The 21478-nt window shown below is 37.2% G+C and overlaps 1 protein-coding gene across 1 annotated transcript in view; it reads left to right on the forward strand.

Moving 5' to 3' along the window:
- CUL1 (cullin 1) overlaps nucleotides 1-21478 on the forward strand; it is a 54041-nt gene that overhangs the window by 22810 nt on the left and 9753 nt on the right. The window contains exons 3-11 of the mRNA XM_086845707.1: nucleotides 6514-6688; nucleotides 7392-7559; nucleotides 8607-8657; nucleotides 9614-9704; nucleotides 10421-10584; nucleotides 13833-13995; nucleotides 17649-17779; nucleotides 20439-20546; nucleotides 20648-20754. Of these exons, the coding sequence (XP_086701833.1) occupies nucleotides 6514-6688; nucleotides 7392-7559; nucleotides 8607-8657; nucleotides 9614-9704; nucleotides 10421-10584; nucleotides 13833-13995; nucleotides 17649-17779; nucleotides 20439-20546; nucleotides 20648-20754 (1158 nt within the window). The remainder of the gene's footprint in view (nucleotides 1-6513; nucleotides 6689-7391; nucleotides 7560-8606; nucleotides 8658-9613; nucleotides 9705-10420; nucleotides 10585-13832; nucleotides 13996-17648; nucleotides 17780-20438; nucleotides 20547-20647; nucleotides 20755-21478) is intronic.

Genomic DNA, 21478 nt, shown 5'->3' on the forward strand with positions numbered 1-21478 from the left:
ATCAATTAAAACTTAATAGCTTAATCAGTTTTTAGCACAAGTGGTGAATGTGTGGGGTTGAGTACAGGATCTTAATTTTGTTTGTTTTCTCTGAATTGTTTGTGGGGGTAACCCTTACTTACTGGATGATGAACTGAACATACATAAAATCTCCTTCTGATACCTCCCTGAAAAGAATTAAGGTTTCTGGGGTGTTTGTTCTACTGCTACTCCTCACAAAGCTAAAGTGAGTGCTCAAAGCACTTGTTCTAAAAAATGATTGGTTTTTGACAACCTCATAACTTCATAAACTCATGGAAAATTTCTTCATCCATTTGACTCACAAAACATTAAAGTCATATAAGCATGTCCAGTTCTCTTAGCAGCCTAAGTCTGGGGTAATCCAGACTAGTCTTCTGGATTTCAACAGGACTTGAATGGCTTTAATTTTGAGGAAAATATGTAAAGCTGTTCTTTAGTAAATATAATAAGCTGTGTTGTTTGTATTAGAAGTGATTCTACAATAATACAAAGCTTCTATAATCTTCCCTAGCAATTTTCCTATTAGTGTTTTCAGTTACTCTATATGATATTCTTGCATGCCTTTGGTCTAATCTAGGAAAACACAGATTTTTGACAAAAGTGGAACTAATCTCAATTTAGTCCTGTAGGCCAGCTGCTGAGCATGAAGTTAATTGCTGTTTAAGGTCTGTGAAATAGCAAATTTATGCCTAAAACTGATCTTTATAAGGATATAAGGAGACTAGAAGTAATGAGAGAGAAATTGCGATTGAACAGTTGTTCGGCTTGTTTTTTTGTTGTGGGCATCTCTGCACTTCAGTTTTCTGCTGTGTTGTGTTAATTCTGCTTCCCTTTCAGTTTCTTTAATTTTACATACCTGTTCCTCATGCAGACTTCTTCCAGTTATGTGAATTTTTCATAGCAAAATGGAAGAAGTCTGGGGACCTAGCTGTGCTGGTGAATAGTGAATCAGTTACTGCCTCAACAGAACTGTTTTCTTTTAAAAACTTTAAGAATCACACAAAGCTCAGTGATTTATACTCATCAGTGTAGAGTCTGAGTGCTTTCTTGTTGTGTGTTGAGTTACAAAACTGATAATTTTTCTTATATAACTTTGGTTTGAAGTTGTTTCCAGAGGAAAAAACCTATATGGAGTACTTCAGTACTTTTCAAGGGCAGACAGTAGATTATAGTTGACTGCAGCATGCTCAACTTGTGTTTTGTTGTCATACTTGCTCAAAAAATGTATGCAGTGCTGCTGAAAGAGCCTGTTTCACTTCCCCAGTGTGGACACAGAAGTTCAGATCTGCTCACCAAAGGGTTTGGGGACAAGGGGCCACAGTTGGTTTTAGTGTTGGTTACTTCCCCAGTCCATGTGACTGAATGCATGAACTCCTATGCTACTGGAAACTAGTTGGCAAGTAAGCTCTCCAGCTAAATTGTGTGTTAGGACTATTTCCTTCAGTGGAAGTGATCCTTATACAAGGCCTTAAATCCATTAGGGTGTGGCAGCATGGGTTTTTTGGTGGTTTTTTTCTGTTGCCCATCTTTAGAAACTGAGCCAAGGCTGTCAAAAGTAGTGTAAATTATATTGATGACAGAGGTGGTAAAATTAATTTGTCTTTGGCTATTTTTTGCTGTGAAGACTTCAGGAGAAGAATAAAGTTCGGAAAAATATTTTTCATCTTGACCATCACAATGCTGAATTATTTCATAAACTTTCTTGCAGTGTTCCGCCTCAAATTTACTTTAGACAAGTAAATTAGATTTCACCTTCACTGTAGAGAAGGTGTAGAGCTTAGAGAAGATTGATCTTGATCAGTTCCTCCTGTGGATAGTTTGTCTGCTTGGCCAAATCTGAAGTTCAGGAGCCCAAAGCTTCAGCACAGCTTCACTGTGGTTCAAACTTTTCTATTGATGAATTAACTTCACTGCTTGTTATGATAAGCAAATTGCTATACAGAATTGTGCAAACGCCCCTGAAAATGTTTCCTGGTAGCTGTTTGCATATGTATATAGCTTCCAGCATACAAAGCATTGAGGGATTTATTTTGCCTTCTGCAACTAAGAATTCTTTTCATAGCATTCCCCTTGTGATTCTCAGATGGACTGTCATACACTTTGTTGTAAGCAGCACAAATCTGATTTTGTTTTGAATATGTCACTTTTTCTGTCAGTGGCTGGCTCTAGCAGATGGGGGGACAGCTTGTAAACAAAGTGTGAGAGAGCATGCTTTATGTAGAATATGTCAAAGAGTTACACTTGCAAACTGCCTTCTGCATGGGCAAACTAACTTCAGTTTGACTTGCATGGAACAATGGAACAAGAGCACTTCAAAAGTACTGTCTTGGACCCTTTGGCTAGCAAATCTCCAGCCAGAATAAAAGGTAAAGATGAGCATTACTGGAATTGAAGCTCTGAAATGATTACTGTCACTCATGGACAAAAGGTCTCACTCTCTTTGTTTACTTTACAGAGAATCCTGGGTTTAATAGTAAAATGTATGGGGTAAGAAAAAGGCTTATGTCTTCTAATCTTGGCCTTTTCTTTTTCTGAAGTCTGTTGTGATTGCTTGTAGAGATGAATAGAATGTTTTTGTCAGGCAGTACTCTCGAAATTGCAAGAATTACCATTCATCTGGACAATTTTCATATTTTCAGGCTTGCTCAAAACCACTTGGGATAGGAGAGTTAGGGGAATAAAGAGACAAGACTGTCAAGGGGGTGTTTATGAATGAACCCTAAATTCCTAGTATAATGATGGAGAGGTTTTCCATAAACAATCTAGAGAAATTTATATATTAGCTATTTTAAAATTAACCTGTGGGGTAAACTTGCTTTCCTTGTTTGTAGCAAGAAAAAGAAGGAAAATGCTTGTGCTGTGTGGTGTTCTTCACTTGAACAGGGAATTCTGAAATCAAAATGTAGATAGTAAAAGTAGCAACAGTGCCAGGAAATTTGAACAAATAAATAACTAGGAGGTGAAAGAAATCATTAACGTCCAGGAAATCAGTGTCTGATTAAAAGGCTGATTAAAAGTTCAATTGCTTCAATTCAATACAAATTAAGGCTTTATGTTATTGGTTGACATCAGTGGAAATTTGGTTACTGACATCTGGATGAGCTAACAGATAAGAAATAAATGTAGGCTGTGTATTTTCAACACAGGGTAATCTTAGGCGAAGAGCACTACTTCTTTGCACAGAATGCAGTGACTTTCTGAACAAACATGTAAATATAGACTGTGAGTAGGCTTTCCTTGCAGTTTGATATGAAGACTCTGAGCCTTGCTCGTGACGGCATGCAGGGTCATGATCATTAAACCCAGTTTAAGGGTATGCTTTGTCTGTGAAGTGTTTTATAAAATTAATTACAAGGAAGTTAATTGGATATTTGGAGACAATTTTCTTCCTGAGCTTTACTACTTAGAAGCAAATCTTTTTATAATGACTGTAATGCATCATATATTTGTGGTTTATAATTCTCTTGGTATTTAATTGTGTTGATGTCTTCCCATTTTGTTGTGCTGGACTTTGTGAAGGGGAAGACAAAAGTCAAGTCTCTGCAATATAAATTTCCTAATTTGTGTTGTGCTGTGGAGGCAACCTGTCTAGTGGTTAAAGCTGGGTCCACTTGTGTTGAGTGATGAAGTACTGGAATGGTCTGCCTGAGCAGGTGGTGGAGACACTGTCACTGAATGTGTTTAAAAAATGACTGGATGTGGCACTCAGTGCCATGGTTTAGTTGAGGTGGTGTTAGTGCATGGGTTGGACTCAATGATCCTGACGGTCTCTTCCAACCTAGAGATTCTGTGAAAACACAAAGCCAAATTAAACCTTCTGGATTGGTTAATACAGTGTTTTACAAGGATGTGACTCAAAAGCCTGTCCTTGGACTGTCAGTAGGAGAGTGTGTGCTCAGTAGCTTCATTCCTGTTGGCTGATTGTTTGTGTGAATCATTAGGGTGATTTTTGTTGTCAGATCTGAGTCCTCATCAAGTTAAATTTGAGTGGTACCTAGCTGGTTTATTTTTCTTGCTTGTGGAAATGCAGCTTCTTTAAGGATGCCTTCTTATTTGAAGTGTTTGGGGCAATGTGACTTTCACTTACTACTTTGGCAGAATTCTGAATATTTGAGTTTTTTAGATGAGAAAACAGAATGTGTTCTTGAAATGTTACATTACCAGTTACAGAAAGTCTTCCAGGCTGTAGCAGTATGAGGAAAAAATATTGCTGCCACTTGCTAGGATCATCTGCTGCCTCTCTGATACCTGGCTTAAAGATGTAAAGAGCAAACTTCCTACCCTGGGACAGTTCTCAGATTTTTCAGGTAGACAGCAGTGAAGTTGCAACAAGAACTCTCAAGGTAATCAAGAGACACTTCAGGGACTTGGGATGACAGGTTAAGAGATCAGAAGCTGAAGCAGTTTTCACCTTTCTCTTTCCAGTTACAAGGAATGGTGAAGGAAGAAACAGGAAGAGCTGGCAGATCAATACTTGGCTCTGAGCCTGGTATCAGTGCCAGAATTTTATCAGGGCTAAGTTTATATGACACTAGGTCTGCTAGTGACAGACATGGTATACCTGTCTCCAAAAGAGGAAAGTATCTTTGTAGATACCAGAGTTTCCAGGCTTAGAGAAAGCTTAAAACTAGATTTGAAAAGGAAAGGAGGTAAAACCAGGGGGGAGCATGCCAATATTTGAGGGATGGTCTGCTAGTGAGGTCCTTCAATCTGGTATCTCAGTGGAGGTAGGCGATGGAGATCCATATGGTGGCAAAGAAATAGGGGTCACTTGTGAGGAGCCACAGAATTCCCTGGTCACATTGGAATTAGGTCTTCTAGCCGAAAAAAAAGGTGGTGGGATCAACAGCCCAACCAAGCGTATCTGTAAGAATGCATACAGCACAAGCAACAAGCAGGCAGCCATTCACAAGCCTTCTTCCCAAGGGCTCAGTGCTGGAGCCAGTTCTGTTTCATTTCTTCAGCAGTGACTGGGAAAAGGGGATCAAGTGCACCCTCAATCATTTGGCAGAGGGTACCACGTTGGGTGAGAGTGCTGATCTGCTGGAGTGTGGGTAGGCTCTTCAGAGGAGTCCAAAGAGGTAGGACCAGTGAGCTAAGGCACATGGTACGAGGTTCAGCAGGGTAAAGTGTTGGGTCAAGCACTTCAACCAAAACAACCCCAGGCAGTGCTACAGGTCAGGGGAAGAGTGGCTGGAAAACTTCCCCATGGGAAAGGAACTGGAGGTGCTATTTGACAGCTGTCTGAATATGAGCCAGCTGTGCCCAGGTGGCCCAAAAGGCCAATGGCATCTTGGCCTGGATCAGCAATAGGGTGGCCAGTAGGGCCGGGGCAGCAGATTGTCTTTCTTTACTCAGCACTTTGAATCCTGTGTCTAGTTCTGGGCTTCTCACAACAGGAGAGACATTGAGGGGCCAGAGCATGTCCAGAGATTGGCAGTGGAGCTGATGAAGGGTCTGGAGCACAAGGCTGATGAGGAGAGGCTGAGGGAGCCGGGTGTGTTTAGCCTGGAGAAAAGGACCTTACTGCTCCCTACAACTACCTGAAAGGAGGCCGTAGCAAGGTGAGGGTCATCCCCTTCTCCCATGTAACGAGGACAAGAGGAAATGGCCCTAAGTTGCATCAAAAGAGAAGGTTGGATTTTAGGAAACTTACTTTACTATAAGCATTGTCCTGCATTGGAATGATATGCCCAGGTGGAATCAATGTCACTGGAGGTATTTAAAAGGCCCTTAAGATATGGTGATCAGGGAGATGATTTAGTGGTGGACTTGGCGGTGCTATATTAATGGTTGTTCTCTGAAGTCTTTTCTAATCTAAACAACTCTATTTCAAATTCAGTGATTCTACACTGACATTTTGGGATTAACTTTTAGCCTGCAATTGGGTTTTAGTGAATCTTATCTTACAGTGTGCATTTAAATGTGTGTGTTAAAAATGTGTGTTAAACAATGGTGTGTCACCATTGTTGCTTTCCAGGTTTGTCCAGCTTGTGCTAGTCTTAAGTGGCCAAATCTTTTATAGAGGATGCTGTTTGAAGGAATGCAAAAATATTCTCTTGAGTTTTCAACTAGTTAATGTTTCTTGAGGCTACTATTGAAATTTCTTTCAGTTCAAATGAAAGCCTATGTATTTGTAGAAGACCAATATAATAGATCAAATAAATTCCATTTAAATAATCTTATCAGCAGGTTCCACTGCTTTGTTTTTTTGGTGGTCTTGTTAAGTGAGCATTAAAGAAATTTAATGTTGGCGTAAGTACTTGCAGTGCCCTCAGCAGTCTGACACAATTTTGCTGCAGATAATTCTGCTGAAAATTACTTAATTTTCTTAGCTGTGGTTTGATTTGACGTGGGCTAGTGCATCTTGTTGTGCATTATGTTTAAGTCATTCACAGTTGTATAAATAATAGCTTACTGAAATTAACATTGTTTTTCATTGTATTTTTAATGTCTTACGGTGGCAAATGTATTCCTTAACTTTCCTGTCAGTCACGTTTATAACTACTGTACCAGTGTACACCAGTCTAATCAAGCACGGGGAGCTGGAGTACCTCCTTCTAAATCGAAAAAGGGCCAGACACCTGGAGGTGCTCAGTTTGTTGGCTTGGAATTGTACAAACGGCTAAAAGAATTCCTGAAGAACTACTTGACAAATCTCCTTAAGGTAAGATGGGTTATGAGATCAATATGCACTTGTAGTAACATAAACTGGGGTTAGGAGAAAAGCTGTATCAACAAGCCTAGAGCTGTATGCAGCCACTGCAAGTAAATGCAATGATCTTAAAATGTACTTTTGTCTCTGTAGCCATTAGAATGTTTTGTTTGCTTTACCTCAGACATTGATCAGTCCCTAAGCTTGTACCTGTTCCTGCTGCTTTTCCTCTTCAAGCTGAAACAGCATTCCTCTGTTTTATAGAAGTAATGTTACATGACATCTTAAGCTGTCCTATACTTGAGCAAGAATAGCTAGACTTTCCAAGCAATTAACCAGCATATTAGGAATACTGAAAAAGTGGATGCCTCTCATGTTGAAAATGCCTGATGGTAGCCTTTATTTTAGTTTAATAAATAAACTACCAATAGAGCTGGATGTTGTTTTGCATCCAGAGGGATAGGGATGTCTTCTGGAGCTATATCTGTGCTGTGCATTTTTTCCCCAGCCTTTTAATTTCAAAATCTCTTACTGGCTTTGTGCTTTATTAATGTAGAACTAAATGTATTAGCAGTATATTTCCTTTAAATATATTGCATGGTATAGAATTATTACACAGTTACACATACCCATATTACACATATTATACATACCCTCATATGTCTTGATTGTACCTTAAGATTGCACAACAGTACTGGCAAACTTGTAATTTCAGGATGGTGAAGATTTGATGGATGAGAGTGTGCTGAAATTCTACACTCAACAGTGGGAAGATTATAGGTTTTCAAGCAAAGTACTGAATGGGATATGTGCCTACCTCAATCGACATTGGGTTCGTCGTGAGTGCGATGAAGGTCGTAAAGGAATATATGAAATTTACTCAGTAAGTAGCTTTTTGAAGTGAGTGATTTGTCCATCCCATCTGCAATGTTTGCATTATCATCCTGCAGATCACTCCTTGAATCTTGCAGGAGGTTCATAGAAGTTTTGAAGAAGTGGGCAATGTGGCATTCTCCTTCCTTTCCCTACTCCTACCCCAGTATATTTGTAAAAATTCCAAAGGTCTAAGTCTGTGAGATGTTTAATCTGCCTTGTATGTCTTGGGATTTCCAGTAGTAGACTACTGAGGGTTGTCTGTGTCTGAATATTTGCTGCTTAGTGTTACCTCTGTGCCTCAGTGTGGCCTTATCATCCCGCTTAGAATTCAGCCAAGCATTTCAAACACCAAATAAAGCAGTAAATAGTATTTTTTTTTTCTGGTTACTTCAGTACATTTCCACAAACTTTTTAGCATCCAAGCTAAGATTCAGACAACCTTTGGTTCTTAGTGTAAGTGATTTCGGTAGTTACAAAAGATTGATATGTGATTTTGATAACTATTTTTAATGTGAAGTAATATAAATAAGAACTTAACAGAACTTCTGTATCTCAGGTAACTAAAAGGACTTTTTTAAAATAACAGATAATTACTGTCCTTACTGGTAAAGCATTAGGAAAGTGCTGTGCTATTTTCCTGCTTCACTAAAATAATCTTGCATATGGTAGAAAAACAGTTGGTATCCTTAGTTCTCTTCCTCTTAACTTTAGTAGCCTAATGCTAAGGGACTATGTCTGCTTGGAAACTGCCAACAAAAAAAGCTGCATGTTTTCAAAGTAACACACACTGGGTTTTGTTAATTTCCAGAGTTGGCAGTGGATCCCCTGGTAGAAAAAGGAACAACCTAGTAAAGTTACTGGTAAATCCGGTTATAATTTCAATGTGAAACAATCTCATTGCTTGAAAAATGTGTGTGCCAAAATATAATGTTAGAAGTTCTGATTGGTTAGCATACTACATCAGCTTTCATTAAAGGGAGTTACCCTACATGTATATGTGTATATGTAAATATTTTCATTATTCCATCTTTCTTCTCCCTTCTTTTACCTCTAGCTTGCCTTGGTGACCTGGAGAGACTGCTTATTCAGGCCATTAAATAAGCAGGTATATGCATTACTATATTACAACTACAGTGTTATTTTCTAGGGTTAATTTCATATATTGTTAGTAAGGAGCTTCAAGGAGTGGGAAGGGGGTGGGGGGGTGGGGGTGTGCACAGACCTGGAAAATAAAAGAAAGCTTTCTGCTTCTCCTTTTGTGATACTAAAAAAAAAAAAATTAAAAAAAATATATAAATATTTGAAGGAGTAGGCCTTTGTGTATGTGATTGAACCTTGATACCAAGACTGTTCTGTTATCTCTCTGCTGAGAGAACTTTTGGCTTTTCTTAAAAAAGCTAAAGGGGACTTGAAGTAGCAATTTTAGTGGTTGCTAAACTAGGCAGGAGTACAGGCTGATGACAGTCATGTCTTCAGGTTTGGGAGGCAAGATTGGATGAGAACAGATAGTGACAGCCTGGGATTTTGGTCTCTCCTAATGTTATTGTGAGCTGTTACATTTACATTGATGTGTGGGAGACTGAGGTCAGCCAAATGTTTAAAATTTGTGAATCGGCACAATATGAAACAAGGCGTTCCATCACAATTTTTAGGTACATGTATATGTTGATTTCCCTTCTTACCAGTACTTCATGATGAAGTACTTGCAGCAGATTATTTGTCCAAAGAACAGGTGGTTAGTTCAGATCTTGCTACAGTGCTCTGTATTTCAGGTAGGAAACAAAGAGGATTTTGGCTTAGAAGGTGTTTTTCTGAAATAAAAGTACAAAGCACTTTAATATCCATATACACCTTGCCACTAATCAGACTGTAATTTTGTTGTATAACTCAAGGATGTATCATTCTCTGTAGGAGCTTTAAATGTTCAGATCTCCTTAAATGTTGTTCTCAAGGTACCTGACTTCTCTTGAATATGGAAATACACTCCCAATTAAGTATGGTGCTTGATCTACCAGCTGCTTTCTCTGTGCTTAACTTAACTTTTAATCCCTGTTTTCTAAGGTAACAAATGCAGTGTTGAAATTGATTGAAAAGGAAAGAAATGGTGAAACTATCAATACAAGGCTGATCAGTGGAGTTGTACAATCCTATGGTAAATGTGATTTCTTTAAGATTCCATTACTTTCTTAAAAATAAATAAATTTATGTACCCTATCAGAGCCCAGAAGTAACATCCCACCTTCTCAGATGTCCAGTAAAGATTTTTTTTTACAGTAACATAAATGCAGTTATGTATTGCTAACTTCACATTTTTACCAATACTTTATACAAGAACAATTGATTATACCATATTTGTAAAACTTGAGAGTGCAACTGATAGACAAGAGTGTTCATTGTTTACAAATCAGTTACTAAGGAGCTAAATTTAGAAATGAGGAAGGATGATAGCTTACATAGCAGAGTGGGGTTGCTTTTTCCCTTTTGCATAATATTGAGAGCATTGCCATCCAAATTGCTGACTAGTTTCATTAATAAAAGCAAAAGCATATAACCTGGAACTCTCAAGAGGAGAAAAATGAAAGGAGAATTTGGACTAGTATTTAAGATAGTGAAGTTTTCCAAGTCCTGTAATCTTACATTTAAGAAATGTATCTAAAAGTGTAGTTGATATTAGTAATGTCTTGTACTGATACTTTTTTAAATGCAAAATCAATGTACTTTTTTAAAAGTGGTGCTGATACAGTCCCAATTGATTGCTTTAATCTAAGTTAGGAGGAGTGTCCTTGTTTAATTGCAGGAGACCGCTTCATAAAAAACAATTTTGTCATTTCTTGGTCTTTTTTGTTTGGTTGTGGTTTTTCCCTTTAGTGGAGCTGGGGCTGAATGAAGATGATGCATTTGCAAAAGGACCTACACTAACAGTCTATAAAGAATCCTTCGAATCTCAGTTCCTAGCTGACACAGAGAGATTTTATACACGAGAAAGTACTGAATTCTTGCAACAGAACCCAGTTACAGAGTACATGAAGAAGGTAAATTACTTAATCTGCTTTGTGATTTTTGTTTTTCTGGATACATATTTTTTTAGCGGTAAAGGAATATAAATTTTAGGCTTTTATTATCAGTTTCTTAAAGTGATGGTTATTTTTCAGAAACAGCTGGTTTTCCCTGTAGTGATTTGCTTCTGTATTTCTCTGGTCTGAAGTTTTTCTCCTTCCTGCTTTTCAGTGAGTGCAGTGAAATTATGTAACTTTCTGAACAGTCAAAAGAGAAGATTTAGTTAAAGTAAATTCAAATTTTTTTTTTAGACTTCAAGACACCAAAACAATAATTCTGCTTTAAAACCACAAGTTTACCATTCCTGTACAAAAAAAAGTATGTTGACACGTTTATTGAAATACCTTTCTGAGCAAGCTGGCTAAGGAAATACATCATTAATTAGCTTTAATTCTCTCAGGATACTTTAGTGTCATGAACCCCTATATAGTACTTCTTATCAACAGAGGCCAGATCTAAATTCTTAATTTGTGTCTGGTTTTGGGGATCCCAGACTGGGCAACTGAGAGCAAGCAGGATAAACACTGGCTATTTCTAGCCTGGTTATTAGGTCAGTCTTACTGACACAGTAGTGGATAGAATCATCTTCCACCTTGGACAAGTGTTGCTTTATATATCTGTTCTCAGCACATTTCTTCACTTTCTTAGTTGCTGCTTGTTTATTCCCTTTCATCTTAGTTAAAAAATAAGAGAGCTTTTCGGGTAATATATGGATACACATCCCTCCCTGCAGTATTCTTTGTGGAATGCTTTTTACCACAGAATACATCCTTTCTTGGCATTAAAGGCAATGAGTTACGCAAAAAGAAAAAAAAAGGATGGGAGGGGAAATCCTAGAAATAACACAGTAAAAGGAATTATGCCTTTAGTAGTTTCCCAAGAATTACCAGACCAACCTATGTTTACTTTTCTGTTTTTGAATTAATTATTTTTTGCTACTTCCCTTTCAAGTTCTTGTTTTATCTTTCATCCTAATATATGTATAAAGAGAAAGTAAGGAAATTTCAGTCATTCAGAACCTGAATGACTGGCTCATCCAGATTTCCTTGGTACAGGACAGTAAGAAGCTGTCTCAAGGTCATTGCTATTTCAAGAACTAGAGATTACTGGCAAGTAGAAACAACTTATTAGTACCCCAAACAATCCTGAATGCTTCAGAAAGCCACAAAACAGCAACTTGCTTTGCTTGAAGCTGATGTTGAAGATGAAAGCACATACAAAGTTAGCAGACAGCAGAGGAAATGTTCATCAGGAAAGTGTGTAGCCTTATGTATCTGCTGAAATTAATACATCAGCCATTTGGGCACTCTTGGCATCTCCTTACAGACTAGTGGCTATAAGATTTTACAAGTAGTCTGATGGAAGCATGAACTGTGGATGGAGTCATCAGCTGTTAGTATACTTACTTGACATTCTCACTGGAGCACTATACTTCGAGTTCTGTCTGTCAGTAAATAGCATTGCAAAATAAAAAGAAATCTTGGAGTACCCTAGGGCACACCACTGTAGCATGACTGTTACCGGGTTACAGTAGAATTGTGGTAGTGTCTTGTAGAATAGTCAATGAAATCTTAACTAGTGTGTGTATATAGCTATATAGGCAGATTTACTGAGTTTAGAAGGACTGTGAATTTTTCTTCTCAGGCCAGAACTCATGAGTAAAGCTGGCATAGCCTGATGTGCTGTAGGGAAAAAGGTCAGTGCTTCTTAAGACTATCCCTTGAATTATAGTCTTACACTGAACTTTTCATCTTTATAGTTGAAACAAGTGAAGATACTGTTGTGTGAACTGATTATTTTTCCCTTGTTTCTGAAATGTGACTTTAAAAAGAAAATGGAGTTAAAAGAGCACCAGAAAAAAAAACAGAGAGTATAAGGAAATATGAAGTAAGAGTAAATATTTATTTTCATAAAAGAGCTCACAATGAGAGTTGACTGTTAACATTAAAAGTGAAGGTGTAAGGATATTTTAAGAAGCAGCATTAGAAGCGGTGGAATTTCCTGAGCTACAGAAATACAGAATCAGTTAAATACAGGATAAGTTGTTCCAGTGTTCATAAGAAAGATTTCCTGCTATTTGCTGTCAGTGAGAAAGTTGATGGTAATTCCTTACTGGTAAGAAACTGGCAAGTACTCTGGAGCTGAAGCTTATATTCCTTCTCAAATTGCTGATTTCATTTCCTATATTTTGATCAGTCCTGATTTAGCTCTAGCAGACAGTAATCCCAGGACCATTTCACAAGACCTAAGTGCAAAATCATTACAGAGTGAGTGAAGTTAACAGTAGCTGAGATGATTTAAAGCTGGGCACCTATGATGCAGTGCACTTGCAGTGTAACTGTTCCTTTTTTATTGTCCAGAATATGATCTTTCATGCTTACTTGTTACTTTGGCAAACTAGGAAAATGAATTAACCTAATTCCATTTTCTTGATGATGTTGTTAATTTAAATAATTTGGACTGATAAGAGGACATATACACCCTTGGTCCCTAATAATGTGCTGGAATTACAATGGTTTGTAATGCGAATCCTTAACACTTTTTCAAACAAAATAGAGGTAACTGTTATGTAAACAATTTCAGTTTTACATTTTGGCATAAGTTCTGTTCCTTCAGTGACATTTAGAATTTTAGCTTGCCAGGAAGATATGCATATGTAGCATTTCATATGCCAAATTAAATGCTAGTATAATTTAAATGATTGTAGTTTATGGGCAAGGTTTTCTGTGTAAGAATGTAGATGAGAACGTTCAAATAAATTTGTCATGGGCATAGTGTTAAATTGCAGTTTCCTGCCTTTTAGTTTTGTGGAGCCATGAAATACATTCATGTTTGTCTTAAACAAAACTACCTTCTAGCTGGAGAGCTTGCTGATCCTAAAACTGTCAGCATCTCATGTCAGCGGCTTTCTCTTTTTCTGACAGCAGATTTCTATCTGTAAACTCCTTATTCACAAGCAGCAGGAAAACAGTCTTGCTGTGATTCTCCCCTGCCATTTAAACAGCACATAGTATTTTCATCAACATAAACATCAATTCCAAATGTGTATTATGATTCCTGGAAAAAGATCTGTTTAAGTAGGTGGCCCATAACACCGAACTAGAGAGAGGTTTGCTTGTTTTTGTTTTCTAGAAGAATTTTCTGAACAGTCACCTGTTTTCTGTTGTTGGATTCGTGTTCTGCCTTCCCTGCAGGTTTCATGTTTATCTCTGTGTTTCTGTAGGCTGAAGCTCGCCTTCTTGAGGAACAGCGTAGAGTTCAGGTGTATCTCCATGAGAGCACACAAGATGAGTTAGCACGAAAGTGTGAGCAAGTACTTATCGAAAAACACCTGGAGATATTTCATACAGAGTTTCAGAATTTGTTGGATGCTGACAAAAATGAAGGTAAGGAGTTTCAAACACTGGTTTTAGGCTTAGAGCTCTCCTTCCTGATGATTTGTGAACGACATAAAATCTGGTGCTAGCTAAATGTCATTTGTTTAGGAATTAGGTTAATATAGAAGATAGTCACTAAACTGATGGGTAAGCAGGTTGTGATGAAATAAGGATGGCTGATGATACTGCTTCAAAGGACCCTACCCCAATCCCAGATACTAAGGCAGAACAGCACTAGTTTGATTTCTCTTAATGTGGCTGGAAGAGTTGCAAGAGCACTTGAGCCATCTTTCCAGCAGGAGCTGAAGCTTATGTGAGAGAGATGGGAGGTGAAAAACAGACCAGTACTCTTTCCAGCTGTTTCAGTTTAATCCATGGATCTTCCTGAGTCAGCACTGAGAATTTTAAAATCCAAAGTGTTCAGAAGTATGTAAAGGAAATGCTAAAAGAGGAATAGATGCAAATAAATAGCTTTTAAAATAGACTATATAAAATACATAATATTGCATATAGAGCACAAGGAAAGGGTGGAAATTGTTAATTGATGAGTTAATTTTGGCTGTGAAAATTATCCTTAAGTGTTGCTAATGGATCAAGTTTATATTGTCATAAAGAATACGTAGAATAAAAACTTCTTCAACACTTTCTCTGAAATAAGTGAAGATTATTTCAGATATAAATCAGATATATTAGGTATCTTTAAGTAATTTTCAATTGTATTGGTTTGTATAAGTTTCTTCAGAAATTAATAGAGAGCACAAAATAACGGCCAGAACTAATTCCTGTGGATCATGCAGATGATAATGATGAATGATGATTCTGATTTCCCGGTTGGGAAACTAATCAAATCTGTATTTCAAGTCTGAGTATGGCTGTATAACTGAAACACTGCTCTTACAAAAGTGGCAGAATATAATAGATGCTGTGGTTAAGTTACTAATGATGAAATTTTTCATTTGAGAGTTTTAAATTGTAACTATGACTCTGTCTCATTGTATATCAGTCTTATAATAGTAACTATGAATTATTACTATCTGTAAATGTTATGTTGATAACGAAGAGATGCTTTGAAATCAAAAAGGGCAATTCAGCATGATTAGTAGGTCAGAAGTTAGCTGATTCAAATGTAAATCATCTGTACTAGTATTTGAGTCAGATGTTTGTGTTTGTAAATATTTACTCCATAATTGGAAGAGATTTTAATAGCTGTTGGTTTGTGAAATGACTTCATAAATGACTAAATTACTTCTGACAATTGAAATAGCAACAGAACAAAGAAAGTTTTTTCTAGACTCAAGGCGTCTTCACAGACTTTTCTTTTTTCTTCCTACTTTGTCAAGCTCATGGTTTATGTGAGCTCTTACAACAATCACTTAACATAGTGCAATAGATGCAATTCCAAAAGTTTGTCTGGGTAAAAAAGAAAAGAAATACCTTGTGTCTTGGGCACTGTCTAGTTACATATCTTTGGGTTTCCTTTCATGTGGGTTATTTCTAATATTAACTAGAGTTTCTTTAAATGCTTGATTTTTTTTTTTCCTTCTTTTTCAAAATATTTTCTCTTCCGTTATCTTAAGGGAATTTGGTATCTTAAGGAAATTGTAGCAGTTCCCTCACCCTTTTTAAGATGCATGAAGTTTCAAGATTCAAAAATTTATTTTCAATAATAGTCTGGTAATTCACTCTTTCATCTCTGTAATCAGTTCATTCTCCAGTTTGTCATGTGCTAACATAGCCTTTGGTAGACTACCCTTAAACTTACAATAAAAGGTTCTTGATTAAAATATTTATTGCTTTGCTCTTGAAAGTACAGTGGTTTTGAGGTCCTCCCATGCAAACTATGTTTGAGCATATCATATTACAGGCCACTCCTGTTGGTGCTCTGTAACTTTTTAATCTATTGTGCAACTAATGCATAAACTGGTTGTAAAGGTTGTGGGACACATTGCTCATGTGTTAGGTGCTCACATCAGTATGATACCTCTGGGAAACAATTGAGTTTATTGGGAGAGGGCTGTAATGACGTGGGTGGAGTTACCATGCAAATCTTCCATGCGACTTTGTAGCATCTCTTCCTTATTTCACCTAACACAGACATCCTGGTAAACCAATCTGTGAACACTTGTTTTTGGGTAGATACAGCAGCAGCTTATTGTATCTGTGCATAGCAGTATTTTCCTACCTGTTCTCTTAAGTTCGGCAGGGTATTCTTATGTTCTTAGAAAAGTTCGTTTCGGGTTGCAATTGTGGTTTTCACAGAGAGGAAAAAAAGCTTCATTTTCAAATTTGCAAGTTTGAGCTTGACAAAGTTTTAAGGAAAGTGTTGTACCAGAAGCCTAACTGAACTGGAATGTCATCCCTTCAGTATTAGAAGGCATAAAACTGTGTTATATTTCAGAGTTAGGTAGAGCACCAGCTCATTGATTGCTCTGTTTTGTTTAATCTGATAATCCTCTGGTCGTAATAAATTGCTCACAAGCCCTTCAGAGAAGTCCTTGCACTTGAGAAGAGCTAGATGCAGCTGTCAACCTTTAGATGGGTTTCACAAGGTGAAATATCCTCCTTAGTTTACAGTAAGTAGTCTGATTGTTTACTGTTTTACTGGAGTGCCTGTTCAGTGAGGGCAAGATTGCAAGAGGTGACTGGTAGCTTTGTGGACCTGATTTATGGCCAGTTTAAAGTTTGCTTTTTTCTTTAAAAGAGTTCTGCTCTCAGAAAATAAAAGCATCTATCCTGTTGAAACTGAATAATAAAACCTAAAACCCTCTTCAGTATTAGACTTTCCAAAATTGCGAATTGATTCGGAAAGTCTTGGCTGAAAACTGGTGAGATTTTAATGTGAAGCCTTAACATATGTGAAAAGATAAGCAGTTTATTTTTACCTTAATTAGTTCTATTGTAATGCTTTTCAGAATCTCTTTTGTCTTTCAGATACAATTATTGCTACTGGCAATCAGTCACTTAAAGCTGTTTTTTGTAAAGAGTTGTCCTTTACTGACAGTGCTTTATTGAAGTAAATTTGATTTATAATGTTCTGCTAAGGTCATATCAATACATAACATTTTACCTTAAATTTCTAACTGTTACCACTGATGCTGCCCAAAGTAAAAGTGTTGATACGCAAAGGGCTACAAATAATATTAAATCTTGGAGAACTGTCTTGTTCAGAATAAGATTTAAAGGACAGTGGTCAGCTGGAAGATGTAGTGCTTGTAGCACAGCCAGCAGTAACATTCATAACAGTCTCAAATTCATGGCAGCACCTCAAAATGTTATTTAAATAAGAGAGGTTTAACACCATTTGCAATAAATCATTGCTTTAAACCTGTGAAAACTAAAAATTAGAAGTAAATTTTCTACTGTTCAAATGGTAGGTTTTTGTTCTTGAGATTTGTTGCATTGTGAAGGTAAATAATACCTAATATAACAGATTGTTTTCTTTTTAACTAGTGCTAGCTTTCCAGGTGAGTGCAAAGGTTTGCTGTACTACATAATTGTTTACTGTCATTCTTTCTGGCTTTTTACAGGAGCAGTTGCCTGTGTGTTTTTGTTGACAATGGAAGTTTAGCTCCTGTTGACAGCTTGTAAATGAGAAATTGAAGTAATAGCCAGTAGAGATGGGAGATGTTAGCTTTCCTTTTTTTTTTTTTTGTCTTTTACAGACTTGGGTCGCATGTATAACCTCGTATCTCGAATCCAGGATGGCCTTGGAGAGCTGAAAAAGCTTTTGGAAACCCACATTCATAATCAGGGTCTAGCTGCAATTGAGAAATGTGGAGAAGCTGCACTAAATGCAAGTATCCCATCAAAAGAAGTCTGTGTGTAGTTGCTGCCACTTTTACATTAGAGGATAGTTAATGCTTCCTGATAAAACTTCCAGTTTGCTTCTTTCCCTCACTAATTTAATTTTTAAGGATATGGCAATTCTCAAATGTTGGTAGAAGGCTTAAAACGAAACTTACATCATTCTTTCTACTTTTTAAATTTTGGGAGTCTTTGGGGTGTTTTTTTTTTTTGTTTTCATTTGGTTTGGGCAGGTTTGTAGCGGTTTTTTGGTTTTGTTTTGAGGGGAAGGGTGAGTTTCCTTCTGAGATTTTGCTCTTTGTCAGGATGTCATGCTGCTTGGAAAGCTGGTTGTGCAAATACAACACCCATCACTTACAACACAAGCACACCTGAAAATCCACTGTTTCAAGAAGCATTATCTCCATTTGACTGTATTTTATTTCATCATCTTAAGGAATTCTGACTTGGATGGGACTATCTAGAGAAAATTTCTGTTGGTTTGTTTTTTTTTGATAATGTCTCTATTCTGTTTGGAAAAACATGTGTAATAGAAGAAGAAGGAACTGAAATAGTAGGAAAGGTCACAATATAAGGAGATCAGTCTTTGGAAAGGGTGCTTTTTCAATTTTTATCCCATAATTGTAATTTCAAACTTAGCTTTATATTGGCAACATTAAGTCGTTTAAATCCTTTGCCAACCTTCCTTTCTATAGACAGTATGTTTTCCAGGGTAAAAGAAAGAATGAAACACAATGTTTCAATGCACAAGGATAGAATATAGAGTCTGGTAAATTTTATTTAAAGTGGAATTCAAGAAGCATTTGGACAATGCTCTCAGGCATTGGCACTGATAATAACATCAGTGTGATTCTCAGGGTGGTCCTGTGCAGGGTCAGGGGTTGGACTTTGATCCTTGTGGGTCCCTTCCAACTCAGGATACACTATGATTCTATGATTAACTTTGATTTTTGACAAAGTTTATTTTAACTTGTTGCTTTCCTTAGAAATTCTTGAAATAGCTTCATACTAAAGCAGTAATCTGTATTGAAGAATGTAGTGTTTGTTGTTCACTTCTACAGCATTAAGTGCATAGCTTTTTAGCAGTGTTGGTCTTTTACAAATCATAAAGTAATCATGAAGCGAGTTCAGGAATCTTCAGTTTAATTTGTAGACATCTCTGTAAATTCTGAAATTAGATCTGTTCCATGCTTGCACATCCCCCTAGTGGTTATCAGTCTTGAGGCTGTTTTCCTATTTAGGCCTTCAAGAATTAGGCCAGAAAAAAATAGAAGTTCTTTCTCCAGGAATTGTTTCATCTTTCAGAGTGGGGAGGTCCAAGATTTGTATGTATTAGTTGACTCCAACCATGTACAGAACCCTTCCTGCCTCTGACACTTTTCTTGTTTCCTCATCTTTCACTTTTGTTCCTTATTCCACACATTTGTTCTTCATTTTCATAGCAGTATCTCTGGCTGTTTCCCTTGGGAACAATCTTGCCTTTTCTTCCAGAATCCCTCACACCACTGTATTGCTGTTCATTACTGCACTGTTAATCCTCTATCACACTTCAGTAGGATTGATTCTTCCTAGCTTCAGTTACTTGTACTGAACAAATGCTTCTCAGTTTCTCTGTAGTCAGTGCAGAGAAATAGTCATACCAGCCTGACTCATTTCACCTATTTTAGTTTTTTAGTGCAGAAGTACTCTTGCCTCTGTTAACTGTGTTAACAAGACTGCTTTTCAGTCAGATTTGCTACATTTTGTGTCTTTGGTTTGTTGTTTTGTTTTGGGTTTTTTTAGTCCTTGTAGTCAGTACTTTTCTGAATGTCCTTCAAATCCACTTGCATTCCTTATCTCAGAAGTTCTCAATAATCTCAGTTCTGTATCTCCAGCATGGCATTAGATTGGTGGTCCATGGTAGTCCGTGTCTGTCTTCAATGGCAATAGGAAATGTTTTTCAGGATCCTGATAAAACCCTGCCCATATTCTGGCACTTCCTGCCAACGAGACCTGATCTCCAAATTGAAGACTTCAGCCTTTTTCAGTCTGTTGTGTAGTAGCTGTCCTGCGTGTATGATGATTCACTTGCCCGTCATTGTCCCTAGTCCTTGACTCCACTCCATCTTTATTGAGAAGCAAAGATCAGTAACTGCACATAGAGCTCAGTCTGAGTACAATAAACTTGATGTTTATTGGCATTTGGCTGCCACTGGGTGTTGAGCAGATAATTTTTAAGAACTGCCAATGACTGAACTGTCTGTACTAAGTTGTACCTACTGGATATACAGCGGTCACATTCTTGCTACAGAGATTTTCCTCTATAGCAGCTGCCATTTTATGATTGTCCAGCTCTCTCAGGGTGTGACTTGAAAGAAGTTTAAGTCTTTGAAAATATTTTCAGTGGTTGATTAAATACTTTGTTGTCTGTTGTGTAATGTGGTACACTCTGCACTCTGGTTGCTGCAAATGAAACCTGGCAGTAACATCAGTCAGTCCTGGACACAACACCTGAACCAGGCTGGGTACTAGTTTACCTTTAAGTTATTTCTAATACTTTATAGACTTTCCCCACACAAATTTTCTTGGGCCAGTGAGTAGCTCCATTTTGGAGGAAGTAGAAAACAGAAAGTCAACAGGTTGCAAAATCCAGTCTCTCCTTATTGCAGGATCCAAAAATGTATGTACAGACAGTGTTGGATGTCCATAAGAAATACAACGCTTTAGTCATGTCTGCGTTCAACAATGATGCTGGCTTCGTGGCTGCACTAGACAAAGTAAGTGCATGTCATAGCAGATGCTGGACTTAATTTTTTTATTTCCATGCAAAATAAAAAAAATTGTCTCGCAAAATTTCACTTTCTTTCATGATTTATAGGCTTGTGGTCGATTTATAAATAATAATGCAGTGACGAAAATGGCTCAATCATCCAGTAAATCCCCAGAGCTACTGGCACGATACTGTGACTCTTTACTAAAGAAAAGGTATGTGTTCAAAGACAAATTATTATTTCATGTTGGCTTTTATATGAAAATGTTTTAGCCTATGAAGTTTTATACTGTCTTCAGAAACAGAAATTCACTTTGCAAGAAATTAATTGTATCAAATTCTGGATACAAACATTTCAGTAGGACCATTCCTAAAGGTTGTGTTGTTTGCTTTTCTTTTTAAGGAAGAGTGGAGGAAATAAGCAAACCTTTCTTGCCTTATAGGAATCTTAAATTTTTGTTTTTCAATAAAACTGAAGGAGGAGGTGTAGGTAGGGTTTTTTACACTGAAAAACTTAAATTGGGTCATACGTTGTAAAGAGCTAAACATTCCCTTCTTCCATTAAAACTGTTGCTTTCCTCCTGTTGTTTTTCAGTACCTTCTATCTGGGCAGAAACTGAGGACAAAAACTGCTTTCTAACTTCTTATAGTTCATATTTTAATTCAATAAAGCTAAATTTTATTTGGCTTTAAATGATTCAGCAGTTCTTATGCTGAGTTGGTATCAGTTCAGTTCATACTGGATCGGTGTCAGTTTTGTCCCTGGCAACATTTCTAGTTGTTTTGGTAGAGGAAAAAAAGCCACCACCAAACAACCCAAAAATGGGAGAACTTGCTCACTTTTCCCTTTCCCATCCCCTCCTTCATTCAGCAGATGGTTTATTTTCTCCTTTACAAATACTGACAGTGTGCAGGGTAGGTTTGGGGTTTGCCTGGTGG

This window comes from Cyanistes caeruleus, chromosome 1, assembly GCF_971803275.1.
Source record: "Cyanistes caeruleus chromosome 1, bCyaCae1.hap1.1, whole genome shotgun sequence".
NCBI classification, from domain to species: domain Eukaryota; kingdom Metazoa; phylum Chordata; class Aves; order Passeriformes; family Paridae; genus Cyanistes; species Cyanistes caeruleus.